Raw genomic sequence first — 15,967 nt, forward strand, 5'->3', positions numbered from 1 at the left:
TAATATATATTAAGTTAAACCAAAATAATTACTGACCAACCGATTAGACCACTGACTCAATACCTCCCTAACAATCATGGGGTCAGATCTCACGACAATGCCTAAATTCCTTAATCGATTTTAGAAAACATGGAATTAAGCATAGATCAAAACATATTAGACTTCGTAAAATCTACTACATAAAAATATTCAATTCTTACATATGTTTCAAAGAAATAATTATATTTTCAACTATATTGATTAAAACATATAAGGTAAAAAAATACCTCAATCGATTTCAAGATTCATACAACCGTACAAGAGAAATTGGATATGAAAATTTTAATCATCTTTTCAAAGGGTTTTTTTCAATTTTTAAATATATATATATGTGTGTGTGTGTTTTATTGCCGTTTCTCTGTTCACATTGCTAATACTATTTTTTTTTTCCTCACAGTTCAAGGTATCTAATCTGTAGCATCAACTACTTTCATTTCCGTTTGTAAATACAACAACATCCATCAAAGGTATGTAAGATATATTATTAAGTTATTCTTTCCTTTAATTGCATCATTATCCCTAGTCCCTAGTTTGCATAACATAATATTTAGCTAAAAAGTTATGTACTCATTCATGATTAGGACCGTGTCATTACAAATTGAGGATATCTTTCTTTCCATTGTAGCAAAGTTAGTAGAACTTATTTTAATTTATATAGAGAAAAATAATACAACTCAACATTATTTTGTGAGAATATGAGAAATAATAACAATTATCATATCAAGACTAAAAATAGTAGACAGTTGAAATTAAAATATTTAAAAATTTAAATTAAAATTTAATATAATAATCAAATTTTTAAGATATTAATATAAAAAAATCTATAAAAGATATCAATTATTAATTTTTAAAATATCTCAATTTATCCATCATTACCATTATGACTATCACTGTCACTATTTTAATCACTATCGTGATTATCATTGTTCTTGTAATTGTCATGACCATTGTCGCAGACCGTCATCACCATGTCATGACTACCATCACCTTGCCGTCATGATTGTACGTTGTTGTTATCACTACATGATTGTCGTCACAATTATCATTGTTGCCATGATCATTGTCGCACATCAACAACAATGACGACAACAATGACGATCAAGACAGAGGCTGTGGTGGTCATAATGATTGCAATGATGATGAATTAATTATAATTTTGAAAAAGAGTGATGTGGTAATTGAGATATTTTAGTATGTGGTAATTGATATCTTTTATAAATTTAATTTTTGTCCGATAAATGTTTTAAAGATTTTATATTTATATTAGATTTGAATTTGAATCTTTAAATATTTTAATCTCAATTATCTATTATTTTTTAAAGACAAGTAGTGTATTTATATCACTTGTCTTCATTTAAGAAATGAAAGACAAGTGTACTTACCGTAAACATATATTAAAATAAGAAATATTAGGCTAGGTAACACATTTGACTCTTTGTCTTATTTTTTTTATATTCAATTTTATCTTTTATCCTTTCAAAAAAATTAATTTAATCCTTTATCTTTTAAATTTGGTCAAATTAGGAAATTCTATGGAGTTAGAATTAAAATTGTTAATGATTTTAACATAATGATGGTTAAAAACGGCCATAAAATAATACTTGCACATCTCAACATTTTACACACGCAAACTTGAAAAAGTGGCAGATTTTAGTCACGCCAATAATAATATTTGAAATGCAACTGCATTGAATAATCATAGGGAGAACTTTGTTGCGACAATAGTTGTATATGGCTTAAACAAAATTGCCTCCTTGGGAGGATACTTATGATCTAGACAAAAAATTATGCTAAAATCCAATTTTGGTATCTTTTAACTCTTATTTGTAATTTTGGTCATCCTATTTTTTCACTATTTTACTAATCACATTTTAGAAAACTTGTAATTTATGTTCAATCCTTAAGGATTAATTACACATTAGAGTTGGGATTACGGCCTAGGAGATACAAAATCCACATTTGAGGGTTCAGTTACGTTTTGGGAGATAATAGACGGATTGAGAATGAAAAATAGGCATTGTTGAGATGTGTTAGTTGAAAAAAATAGTACGACTCTTCCTATAATAGCATTATCTTATGACTCTTATAAGAACACAATCTTATGTGAGAATATGAGAACAACTAATAACAATCATCTTATCAAGATTAAAAATAGTAGATGGTTGAGATGAAAATATTTAAAAATTCTATTTAAAATCTAATATAACTATCAAGTATATCAAATATTTATCAAACAAAAATAAATCTATATAAGATCTCAATTATCAATTTCTAAAATATCTCAATTAACTCATCTTCACCACTATGACCATCGCTGCAATCATTACGGTCACCACTGTGATTGTCATTGTTGTTGTTGTCACCATAGTAGTTGTTGTTGTTGTTACTACCATGATAGCTACAACATTCATTGCTTTCGCCATGGCTGATGTTGCACATTAACGATGATGACGATGGTAACTACAATGACAATCAAGGTGGTGGAAGTGATGGTGATCATAGTGATTAAGATGGTGATGAATTAACAATAATCTTGAAGAAGGATGATGTAATAATTGAGATATTTTAGTATGTGGTAATTGATGTCTTTTATAGGTTTGATTTTCATTTGGTGAATATTTTAGAGATTTTATAGTTATATTATATTTTAATTTAAATTTTTAAATATTTTAATCTCAATTAGCTATTATTTTTAAAAGGCAAGTAGCATATTTGTATCACTTGTCTTTATTTTATGTACTTACAGTAAACAAATATTAGCATAATAAATGTTAGGTTAAGTAATACATTTGGTTCTTTATCTTATTGTTTTATATTTACTTTTGTCTTTTATCCTTTTAAAAAATTAATTTAATTCTTTACCTTTTAAATTTGGTCTGATTAGGTCATTCTATCAGGTTAAAATTAAAATTGTTAATAACTTTAACATAATGGCAGTTTAAAACTACCACCACAAAATAATACTTATGTGCCTCAACATTTTTATTCACACAAAGTTGAAAAGTGGTAGTGATTAGTCACCACAATTTAGACAAAAAAATATGCTAAATTCTAATTCCAGTTCTCCTTTAATTCTTGATCCGCAATTTAGGTCATCCTCTTTTTTCTCACTATTTAACTAACCATGTTTTAGAAAACATGTAATTTAGGTTCAATCCTTAATTTTGTATATGTTTGATTTCTTTTATTCAATTGAATCTTAGATCTAACATATTTATTTAATCAATCATAAAAAAATTAATTTCATTAGTTAAAACATAAAAAATAAGCGTATTTAAAGTTGAAGGGTAAACCAAAATTATGAATTTCTAAAAAATATGAGAACTAAAGTTATACAAAAATTGTCGTTCAAAACTTAAAGGGGGGTCTCAAATTACAATTTACCCTCAAAATTATAAAATTAAACCCCCTTTGTGAAGAACTTTAAAATTTTCGTACTCAATTTCTCTAATATGATTCCTTGAATCTTAAAATTGATTAAGGTTTTTGTAGATGGATGCATTCTGATCTAAATGACTAAATTTTGTATAAAAAAATGAATATCTAGATTGAAAGAATTGTGTAGATAATGTCAAACATGTGCCTCAGAAAATAAGTTTCTCTAACCTAGAAACTCAACCCAATTTGTTCTCTTCCGTTCTTGATTGGAACGATTTTTAAATATGTTTCTTGGAAGAGAGGTGACCTGGATTCCTCAATCAATTACATAAAACATGGACTTAAAGCATAGACTGATCCAAACAAATTGGATTTCATAAAATCCACTTTGGCAACCCATTTCGTCGGTGGTTAAACATGTTTTAGAATTGATTCTAACACGTGTCCAACAAAACATTTGATTTTCAACTATATTGATTGAAACACATAGGATAACAAAACTCTTTAATCAATTTTAAGATTCATGAGATCCTACAAGAGAAATCTGTAATGTTTGTTCATGAGATCCTACATGTATGTAAGTATTGTTGTGTGATGATTTTAACCATCGTTATATGTTAAAATTATAAACAACATTAAATTCTAAGTAGATGAAAGGATTAAATTGAACCAAATTGAAAAGATAGAAGATGAAATTAAATTTAAAAAAAAAACATGAAAATCAAACTGAATTTTAAAAATCCAAATGTGTAATTTAGCTTAATTAAATGCTATCATATACATATTTTCATGTACACATACCATATGCTATTGTAGTTCTCTGTTTACAGTTCTAATACTACTTTTTTGCCCATATTTAGAGAAAGGTATCCCATCTGCAGCATCAACTACCTTCACTTCACTTCCGTTTTTAAATACAACAACATCCATCAAAGGTATGTAAGAGATATTATTACGTTATTTTTTCCTTTAATTGCATCACTACTCCCTAGTTTGCATAACATAATATTAAACTAAAATGTGATGTACTCATTCATCATTAGGACTCTGCAATTACAAATGGGGGATATCGTTTTTTCCATCGTAGCAAAGTTAGCAGAATATACAGTGGGCCCAATTTTACACCATGCTCGATACTTGTGTTGTTTCAACAACATTGCAGGGAATCTTCCAAATGCCAAGGAAGAATTGGAATTAACCCGAAACAGTGTGAAGGAACGAGTTGAAGAAGCTATTAAGAGGACTGAAAAAATTGAACCAGCAGTTGAGAAGTGGCTGAAAGATGTTGAGAAAGTCTTAGAAGAAGTGCATATGCTTCAAGGAAGAATTTCGGAAGTAAGCAAGAGCTATTTCAGAAGGCAATGCCAATATTTTCTTACAAAAAAAATAGAAAGAAAAATTCAGAAAATGACTCAACTCAACCATGACAGCAAGTTTGAGCCATTTTCTAAGATTGCTGAACTTCCAGGCATGAAGTACTATTCATCCAAAGATTTTGTTCTTTTCAAATCAACAGAATCAACTTATAAGAAGCTTTTGGAAGCATTAAAGGATAAAAGCGCTTGCACAATTGGACTAGTTGGACTAGGAGGCTCAGGAAAAACTACTTTGGCAAAAGAGGTTGGTAAGAAAGCTGAGGAGTTAAAACTTTTTGAGAAGGTTGTCATGGTAACAGTCTCTCAAACTCCAAATATTAGAAGCATCCAAGTGCAAATTGCTGATAAGTTGGGTTTGAAATTTGAGGAAGAATCAGAGGAAGCTAGAGCACAAAGACTATCTGAGACATTAATCAAACACACAACCCTTCTAATCTTGGATGATATATGGGAAATCCTAGACTTTGAAGCTATAGGTATTCCATACAATGAAAATAATAAGGGGTGTAGAGTACTCTTAACCACTCGGAGCAGAGACGTATGCATTTCTATGCAATGCCAAAAAATAATTGAGCTTAATCTCTTAGCTGGCAATGAAGCTTGGGATTTGTTCAAATTGAATACAAACATAACTGATGAGTCCCCATATGCATTGAAAGGCGTTGCAAGAAAAATTGTAGATGAATGCAAAGGATTGCCTATTGCAATTGTGACGGTGGGAAGCACACTGAAGGGCAAAACTGTTAAAGAGTGGGAATTAGCATTTTCAAGACTAAAAGATTCTGAACCACTAGACATTCCAAAAGGCTTAAGAAGTCCTTATGTCTGTCTTGGATTGAGTTATGATAATTTGACCAATGAATTAGCCAAGTCCTTGTTCTTGTTGTGTTCTATATTTCCAGAGGATCATGAAATTGATTTGGAAGATTTGTTTCGATTTGGAAAGGGAATGGGCCTACCTGAGACTTTTGGAACAATGGAGAAAGCAAGGAGGGAGATGCAGATAGCTGTTAGCATCCTCATTGATTCTTATTTGTTGTTGCAGGCCAGTAAAAAAGAAAGGGTGAAAATGCATGACATGGTTCGTGATGTAGCCTTGTGGAAAGCATCTAAAAGTGGTCAAGCAATTTTGGCAAGCACTGGAATGGATCCAAAAATGTTGGACGAGAATGAAACCATAAAAGATAAGAGAGCAATATCCTTGTGGGATTTGAAAGTGGACAAGCTTCTTATTGATGATGATCAACTAAATTGTCCAACACTTGAAATTCTCTTGTTTCATTCTTCCAAGGTTGACTTTAAAGTATCAAATGCTTGTTTTGAAAGGCTAAAAATGATTAAAATCCTGGCATTCTTAACATCTAGCTATAATTTGAGGTCAGGGATGACATATGGTACCTTGTCACTGCCACAATCAATCGAGTCATTACAAAATCTTCGTACTCTATGCTTGAGAGGTTATAAATTAGGTGACATTTCAATTTTGGAAAGCCTAAAAGCTCTTGAGATTCTTGACTTGCGTGGTTCTACTTTTAAAGAATTGCCTAATGGAATCGCGTTATTAAAGAAATTGAAGCTTCTGGATTTGTTCCGTTGTATAATTCAGGAAGAAAATGCTTACGAGGTTATAGGAAGATGTTTGCAGCTGAATGAATTGTATTTGTATATAGGTTCATATGCATATCAGGAATTTCCACATAATTTGTCTTTCTCAAGATTGCAGAGGTATGTTTTAATTTTTGAAATGCACCCAAGCTTTGTGGATAGATGGAATTTGCATAGATGGATTTGGCATAGAGAATTTAGTGACTATCAGACTTACATATTTGAAGAACATAGACCAACTAGAGTTTTACGCATAGATGGTTTTAATGCCTCAGTTCAAAGTTTTATATCATTACCAATCAAGGATTTCTTTCAAAAAGCAGAGTACCTTCATTTGAGGCACCTTGAGGGAGGTTACGAAGATGTACTCCCATCCATGGATCCAAAAGGCATGAATCACTTGATTTTCCTATTCCTCAAATATTGTCCAGAGATAAAATGCCTCTCTGATAGTACCAATATTGATCTGCTGCAAACTGAAGATGCTTTCTCCAGCCTAGTCATTTTAATGTTGTCTGAATTGGATAGCCTTCAAGAAGTGTTTCATGATCCCTCTTCAAGATGCTCTCTCAAAAATTTGGAAAAGGTAATCATAGACGGTTGTAGACAATTGTACAATATTTCCTTTCCCAAGAACTCAAAGCTATGCCATCTCAAGGACTTGAGAATATATAATTGCCCGATGCTAACTTGTATCTTCAAGCCATCCATTGTCCAAACTCTAGAGCTGCTAGAGGTTTTGAAAATATCTGACTGCTATGAATTGAAGCAGATAATAGAAGAAGTGGAAGAAGGGAGTGTTGATTATGTTAGCAGTCAAAGTCATAATAATACCTCTTTGATGCTCCCAAAATTAAGGAAACTTACTATTTCTGGCTGTCACAGCTTGGAATATATATTCCCCATTTGTTTTGCTCAAGGGCTAGTAAGTTTGGAAGAGCTGAGCATTGAATACTGTGATAAGTTGAAGTATGTATTTGGCAGTGAAAAGGAGCATGATCTTACAGTGTACCAGCACCAGAATATTCACATCAACTTCCTTAATTTGGAAACTCTACGGTTGATTCGGTTACCAAATTTGAAAGAGTTACATTGCAATTATTGTCCAAGACTTCCTGACTCTTGTGTGCGTAGGGTGATGATTATTGATTCAGATCTGCAACAAGACTCGACTGCAACGGTAATATATTATTCCAAAATGATTATTTCTTTAATATCACGTAATTAAATGAGTTTTTTTAAATAGTTATTATTTGTTAATTCATTTTTGGGGTGTAGTTGAACCGTGAGTTGTGAACATGATTTGACTTTTTATGGATATGAATTATGAATAGATGGATGATTAAATGAAATTGAATAACACTATAATTTATGCGTGGACTGTTAATTCATTTTAGGGGTGTAGTTGAACCGTTAGTTTCTCAAAAGATATGAAAAAGGTAGATTAAAGAGAATTGTACGTGTATGAAGACAGCTCATAATATCATACATTATCATGCTTCATGCTTTGTATAAATTATAAATATTTTTATCAGAACAACGAATAGGTATTTATTAAACATAATATTATAATTGAACATATAAATTGAATTATCACAAGTAAAAAACTAACAATGAATTTTGTTATGTATATAGGAGAAGGAATTACTATGCTTGGTTGCCACCACTTTTAACCAATTATCCGATCAAGTGCTTTCCTCTAAACTTGGACATGTACTTAAATTTAGATACCTTCGTCTCCATGGTCTTGGAGTAAAAGGTCTTTTCCAATTCCAAATCAGAGAAAATAAGAGCAACAGAGAACTTGCTCCTTTAAACTTGGATCTAACTCATGCTGACTTGTGGGATCTACTTGAGCTCGAGTTCATATGGAAGGGCCCCACAAATTTTCTAAGCCTCCAGAGTCTTGACATGATTTATGTGAATAGATGTCCAAAATTGAAAGTCATCTTCTCCCCTACCATTGTTAGAAGCTTACCAATGCTGAAACAATTGAGTATAATTGATTGTGAGGAATTGGAGCATATATTTGATTCAGGTGATGCACAAAGCCTATATACTTGTTCACAACAAGTGTGCTTCCCAAATCTCAGGACTATTCGTGTCCTAAAGTGCAACAAGTTGCAATACCTTTTTCATAATTTCGTGGCTGGTCACTTTCACCGACTGAACTACTTGGAAATAGAACATTGTTCTCAGTTACAGAAGGTTTTTGCTTTTGAATGTGAAACTGATGCCGATGGTCAAGAAGGGATTGTTAAGGATGGAGAAAAAGTACTACTACATAACCTGCTATGTATAACACTCAGAAGTTTGCCAAACTTCAAAGAGATTCACCATGGATTCAAGTTAAAAGATGATGTTATGCGACATGACATAACTGATTGTCCTAAATATTCTCCAAGTTTATATCTACACACAGGTACAATTTTCATGTCCTTTTACTAGTAACAATTCCTATGTCTTGGATATTACAATGTCAAGTGAAATATTATGTCATTATAAAGATGTTGGTTAAACATTGGTCGATGATGCAGTCCTAATTTACACAAGAATATATGCTGCTCACAAAGGATAAGATCTTATGAAGAAAGGAAAAAGAATGGTGATTAATATTATATCATTGGTAACAAAATGCTGATTACATCAAATTAAACCTCCTCTTGTATGTTTTCCTCGGCATATGTTTTCTAGACTCTTTGTAGCTAGAAACAAAAAATGTGAAATGCTTTTCACTGCCATGCAAGTCTTAAAAAGACAAAAGTTGAAAGATTTATCAGTTATCTCACTTTTTTTTTTATGAAAACAAAAAATTCGTTAATCCAAAGCACTAGAGAAGGCAACAATGAATGCCCCTTGATGGTCCCAAATAACACCTCTTCATGCTTCATTTTTTGGACAAAGAAAAATAAGCTTCCGCACAATACTTCTTGTCAATTGGATATTTGAAACCATATATATAGTTAAGAACTTTTTGCTTTATCCCAAACACAGGTGCATGCATACGTTGTTGAACAGGAAACCATTTCTTCTCCGAATTTGGTCAAAGAGTTGTTGCAAAAGTGATATTCCAGTTAGGAGGGAGGTCAGAAATTTCTTGGAGAATATGCAAAAATGAACTTTTTTTCCTTTCTATTTTCTTATTCGCTCTCCCTTTACATATTAGAAATTTCAAGAATTTTAATTAAGACATTTGAAATTCTTTAAATTTTAAATTCTTTAGAATTGTCTAATAATTGAAACACACACCAAAAAAATACCGAAAAGAATGACTCATTGTAAGAAATCTAACAAAATAATTAATAAATTATTTAAAATTTTAAAGAAAATTACACGGTCGATGAAAAGATAATTTTAACTAATTTTTTTAAGTTTTTTTATTAAATTAAAGATATTTAGTAAAATAAACAATTATGCTAATTGGTAAATAAAAATAACATAAAAACGTTTTATAACATTTTTCTAATTTTTATTTGGATTTTAAAACAAAAAAATCATTATTTTTATTTAAATATTAAATATTTACTAATGTTAAGTAATATAAATAATATAATGTTAAAAACAACATTTTGTTATAATTACATGCTCTGAGTTTTTTTTCGACAAAAGCTACATGTTCTTAGTTATAAATCAGCACTAAGTTATGATACTAAGATAATAAGCATGTAATATAAATTCAAATGTTATACCAAATATATTCTAAAAAATACTATAAATCAGAAAAACTTTTGTGTTTGTGTTATGTCGTATGACTGTGATGATCATGTTTGACAGGTAGCATATGATGCAGGAGATCACACTGTTTCTCGAAGGCATAGAGCTGAAGTTTTGGTGGACAATATTTAAATAGTGTAGTTGTATTATTGTACGTGGAGAAGAAAAAAGATCTTATATAATTCTAGTTTATACATGAAAAGAGTATAATAGAACTGGGTATGCTATAATAATATTTGATTCTAGTTTATTTTGCACTCATGACATTAGTGTGAATACCATGACTTGTCGCTAATTATTTAAATTCTTTATGAAAATTGAAATAATTAATTTAATTTTTATGCTTTTTGTTTAACTTTTTAGTTTGATTTGTATTTAATGGAATCGATTAATAAACTGAAAAATAATTCTACCGTAATCAAATCTACCACCAATAACTTTTTCCCCCATTATATACAACTTTCATCTTTATCATTTTTTTGTATCCACGTTAAATTAAAGTCACCATTAATTTACCGCGTTTGTTTGAAAATTTACAAACCTATGACAGTAGCTTACACTGCTTCTCTTTACCTCTAATTAAGACTATGCATACCAATCTAAGTAATAATATATTCTCTTACCAATTCTTCTGCAAATAGTCCTACAAATCTTTCTCTTACTTTATAAAAAATAAAGTATTTAATATGTTGAAAACATAAAACAAATTTAATAATTATTATATAAAAATAAGAAAGTTAATTATTAAAAGAAACATTATAGGAAAATTTAAATTATTCATCATTGTAATCTAACTTTCTTGTTCCATTTTCGAATAATTGTAAAATTCAGTAATAATGGTAGGTAGCTCAAAGATGATTTAAGCTCACTTGTAATGGAACAATGGTGGCAGCTTCAAGATTCATTCAACGGAAAGTCCATTTTGCCCCATGGAATAGTTTAGAAAAATGAATTTGAAAAAAAGCCGAAATGGACGGCAAACTGACATTTGCAGTATTCACGTCCTTAAACTTACATTTTCTTAACGTGTGTTGTAAAGATTATTTTAAAGCAATATAATTTTTAGACTTAAATATATAATTTTGATTCTTTTATTTATCAAAATTTATAATTATGTTTCCTCTATTTTAAAATAAAATTATTAAATTCTTATATTTTTTAGAATTCATAATTTTAATTTTTTATAATATAAACATTTAATCCTTCAATTTTATAAAATTTATAATTTTAGTTCTTTCATTAAATTAAAAAAAAATATTTGAAGGACAAAAGTTACAAATTATATGTTTAACCTAATGTAATTCATATTAAGTGAGACAGACTTATTTGTTTAATCTACATTAATATTTCATAGTCAATACTCTTAATTTAATGGAAATATTAAAATTACAAATTTTACATAAATGAAAAATGAAAAAATTCTATTTTAAAACATGATAACTAAAATTAGAGATTTTAAGAAATAAGGAATTAAATGTTTTTATTTTAAATAAAAAATAAAAATTATGAATTTAAAAAGATAAAAAGAATCAAAATTACATTTAAGTTTAAGTTTTATTATAAAAATAAGTTAATTATAAAATTTATTATAATTGTTTTCAATTCAACGTAAAGATAATTTTAAATTACTTGAATTAATTTTAAAAAAAATAAAAAATATAAAAATTTACTTACAATCACATTAACTAATGTTAAAGGTGAAACCAAACATCTCTTTAGATTAATTAATTGAAGGTTTAACGTGGCAAGATATAAACAATAATAATAATTAATGATTGAAATATGTATTAAGAGGCAACAAATCTTAAATAATAATAGTAATAATAATAATAATTAACAAAGCGTTTTGAATTGATCAAGAAGAAATAGGTGCATGTGAAAGTATAATAAACAACAATAAAATAAAAATGTGCTTAAGAATAAAGAAGTGTTTTGAGAAAAAAAAGAGAAAAAGAGATAGAGTTTGTAGGATAGGACAATGCATACAGTGTGCAGATTCAAAACTAGTAATTCAAATCTCGTGAATATTCTAACACGGTCTTTTTCAAGGGTGTATCGCAATAATTTAGAGACACTGTCTTTTTCACTCGGTCCCATCTTTTCTGCATGGTCGCATTCTCTTTCAAGGGTCTATCATAATAATTTAGAGACACTATCTTTTTCACCACATGCAACGCATTCATTTAGTAAGGACCACAATTATAATTGTCGTTTTGTAACTATTTTTCTATTATTTTTTTTAATGTTCCAATTCTTTCATTCTTTATCTCTATGAGCTATCTCTTTAGGTCTATGAATTAGAAAACCAATCACAAGTCAATCTCATTTTGAAAAATACAAGTAAACTTTAATAACATTATTTTAACAATAACACTATTTAAACAATACTTTATTTTTAAAAAAATATATTGTAAGAAATATATATATATATATATATATATATATATATATTAAAGAATAAATCTATTACAAATCTTGAATAATCATTCTAACTTTATTTATAAAACATAATAACAATTTTTTTTTGTTTTTTATTATAAGACTAAATAAATGGAAAAGCCCTTCCTTTCCCTGCACTTTCTTTTGCTTTGAGTCCCCACTTCCCTTTTTATTAACAAATCTCTCACATCCTCTTATAGATATATAGATATTTTTATCAGAACAACGGATAACTTATAGATATTTATTAAACATAATATTATAATTGAACATATAAATTGAATTATCACAAGTAAGAAACTAACAATGAATTTTGTTATGTATATAGGAGAAGGAATTACTATGCTTGGTTGCCACCACTTTTAACCAATTATCCGATCAAGTGCTTTCCTCTAAACTTGGACATGTACTTAAATTTAGATACCTTCGTCTGCATGGTCTTGGAGTAAAAGGTCTTTTCCAATTCCAAATCAGAGAAAATAAGAGCAACAGAGAACTTGCTCCTTTAAACTTGGATCTAACTCATGCTGACTTGTGGGATCTACTTGAGCTCGAGTTCATATGGAAGGGCCCCACAAATTTTCTAAGCCTCCAGAGTCTTGACATGATTTATGTGAATAGATGTCCAAAATTGAAAGTCATCTTCTCCCCTACCATTGTTAGAAGCTTACCAATGCTGAAACAATTGAGTATAATTGATTGTGAGGAATTGGAGCATATATTTGATTCAGGTGATGCACAAAGCCTATATACTTGTTCACAACAAGTGTGCTTCCCAAATCTCAGGACTATTCGTGTCCTAAAGTGCAACAAGTTGCAATACCTTTTTCATAATTTCGTGGCTGGTCACTTTCACCGACTGAACTACTTGGAAATAGAACATTGTTCTCAGTTACAGAAGGTTTTTGCTTTTGAATGTGAAACTGATGACGATGGTCAAGAAGGGATTGTTAAGGATGGAGAAAAAGTACTACTACATATTAGAAGGGAGGTCAGAAATTTCTCCGAATTTGGTCAAAGAGTTGTTGCAAAAGTGATATTCCAGTTAGGAGGGAGGTCAGAAATTTCTTGGAGAATATGCAAAAATGAACTTTTTTTCCTTTCTATTTTCTTATTCGCTCTCCTTTTACATATTAGAAATTTCAAGAATTTTAATTAACACATTTGAAATTCTTTAAATTTTAAATTCTTTAGAATTGTCTAATAATTGAAACATACACAAAAAAATACCGAAAAGAATGACTCATTGTAAGAAATCTAACAAAATAATTAATAAATTATTTTAAAAAATTACACGGTCGATGAAAAGATAATTTTAACTAATTTTTTTTAAGTTTTTTTATTAAATTAAAGATATTTAGTAAAATAAACTATTATGCTAATTGGTAAATAAAAATAACATAAAAACGTTTTATAACATTTTTCTAATTTTTTCAAACAAAAAATCATTATTTTTATTTAAATATTAAATATTTACTAATGTTAAGTAATATAAATAATATAATGTTAAAAATAACATTTTGTTATAATTACATGCTCTTAGTTTTTTTTCGATAAAGACTGCATGTTCTTAGTTATAAATCAGCATTAAGTTATGATATTAAAATAATAAATATATAGTATTAAAAAATAAAATTTTAATGAAATAAATATTTTGTTAAAATACTAAGAACGAGAAAGGGAAAAGTAATATAAATTCAAATGTTATACCAAATATATTCTAAAAAATACTATAAATCAGAAAAACTTTTGTGTTTGTTATGTTGTATGACGTGATGATCATGTTTGATAGACAGCATATGATACTAATGATGTTGTATCACTGTTTCTCGTAGGCACAGAGCTGAAGGAGGATAAAGTAGAAATAAGTCCTCTTTTTTGTTAGTTATGTATATACTTTTAGAAGGGACTAGCTTAGGGCCTTAGTAACGTTTTGGATTATGTATATATATTTCCTTTGAAGGAGACTTTTGTTTGAAACTTGTAACATGATATTAGAGTCATGTTTGAGTTAGTGGCCGGTTTAAATGAGTATGTAAGTATTGCAGGTGGTTAGAATGGTTAGCGGCACGCTGGTGGATGATAAAAGACTTTCGCTAAAGGAAAAGACTATCATGTGAAAGAGACTCACACTTAAGATATGTTGGGTTACAAGTGTGCGGTAAAGTCTCATATCTGATAAAAATGAATGAAAATGTTAGTGAAGAGAAGATACATAAACCTTAACCTTAAAATTTTGGGTTAAAATATGATTTCAGGTTTCTTTATATAATGACTCATGGTTCAGAGGTGGATGGTTACAACATGATTATTTCAAATTTTGATTATATAATTTTTTTTTATTTTGCACTCATGACATTAGTGTGAATACCATGACTTGTTTGTAATTATTCAAATTCTTTATATAAATTGAAATAATTTATTTAATTTTTGTGCTTTTCAATTTTTAACTTTTCAGTTTGTTTTGTATTTAATAGAATCGATTAATAAACCGAGGAATAATTCTACCATGTTAGGCCATCAAATCTACTACCAATAACTTTTTCCCCCATTATATACAACTTTCATCTTTATTATTTTTTTGTCTCCACTTTAAATTAAAGTCACGATTAATTATACCGCGTTTGTTTGAAAATTTTCTAACCTATGACCGTAGCTTACGTTGCTTCTCTTTACCTCTAATTAAGCCTATGCGTACCCATCTTACCAATTCTTCTGTAAATAGTCCTACAAATCTTTCTCTTACTTTATAAAAAATAAAGTATTTAATATGTTGAAAACATAAAACATATTTAATAATTATTATATAAAAATAAGAAAGTTAATTATTAATAAAAACATTATAGGAAAATTTAAATTATTCATCATTGTAATCTAACTTTCTTGTTACATTTTCGAATAATTGTAAAATTCAGTAATAATGGTAGGTAGCTCAAAGATGATTTAAGCTCACTTGTAATGGAACAATGGTGGCGGCTTCAAGATTCATTCATTCATACTCATCGTAATTAATGATATCCCAGTTTTCTTTTATTTTTAAGGCATGAATGGCACCATGCAGCTTTTCTAATTGGGAATAACAAACGGAAAGTCCATTTTGCCCCATGGAAGAGTTTAGAAAAATGAATTTGAAAAAAAGCCGAAATGGACGGCAAACTGACATTTGCAGTATTCACGTCCTTAAACTTACATTTTCTTAACGTGTGTTGTAAAGATTATTTTAAAGCAATATAATTTTTAGACTTAAATGTAATTTTAATTTTTTTATTTATTAAAATTTATAATTATGTTTCCTCTATTTTAAAATAAAATTATTAAGTTTTCTTATTTTTTAAAATTCATAATTTTATTTTTTTATAATATAAATATTTAATCCTTCAATTTTATAAAATATAATTTTAGTTCTTTCATTAAAT

General features: G+C 28.8%; 1 protein-coding gene across 1 annotated transcript; it reads left to right on the forward strand.

The window, feature by feature from the left end:
• The first annotated feature begins 4,476 nt into the window (after nt 1-4,476).
• Nucleotides 4,477-10,447, forward strand: LOC102670086 (disease resistance protein At4g27190). Its single transcript, XM_014766604.2, has 4 exons — nt 4,477-7,578; nt 8,034-8,820; nt 9,393-9,483; nt 10,173-10,447. The coding sequence occupies exons 1-3, from the start codon at nt 4,477-4,479 to the stop codon at nt 9,410-9,412; spliced, it is 3,909 nt and encodes a 1,302-aa protein (XP_014622090.2). The 3' UTR covers nt 9,413-9,483; nt 10,173-10,447.
• Nucleotides 10,448-15,967: the final 5,520 nt, after the last annotated feature.

Source organism: Glycine max, chromosome 14, assembly GCF_000004515.6.
Source record: "Glycine max cultivar Williams 82 chromosome 14, Glycine_max_v4.0, whole genome shotgun sequence".
Lineage (NCBI taxonomy): Eukaryota > Viridiplantae > Streptophyta > Magnoliopsida > Fabales > Fabaceae > Glycine > Glycine max.

Bases quoted from the DNA above. Each gene is read 5' to 3' on its own strand.
- LOC102670086 (XM_014766604.2), top strand. From the start codon at position 4,477: ATGGGGGATATCGTTTTTTCCATCGTAGCAAAGTTAGCAGAATATACA. The intron at 7,579-8,033 runs GTAATATATTAT...TTATGTATATAG, and splicing joins AACAAGACTCGACTGCAACG to GAGAAGGAATTACTATGCTT. The intron at 8,821-9,392 runs GTACAATTTTCA...TCCCAAACACAG, and splicing joins AAGTTTATATCTACACACAG to GTGCATGCATACGTTGTTGA.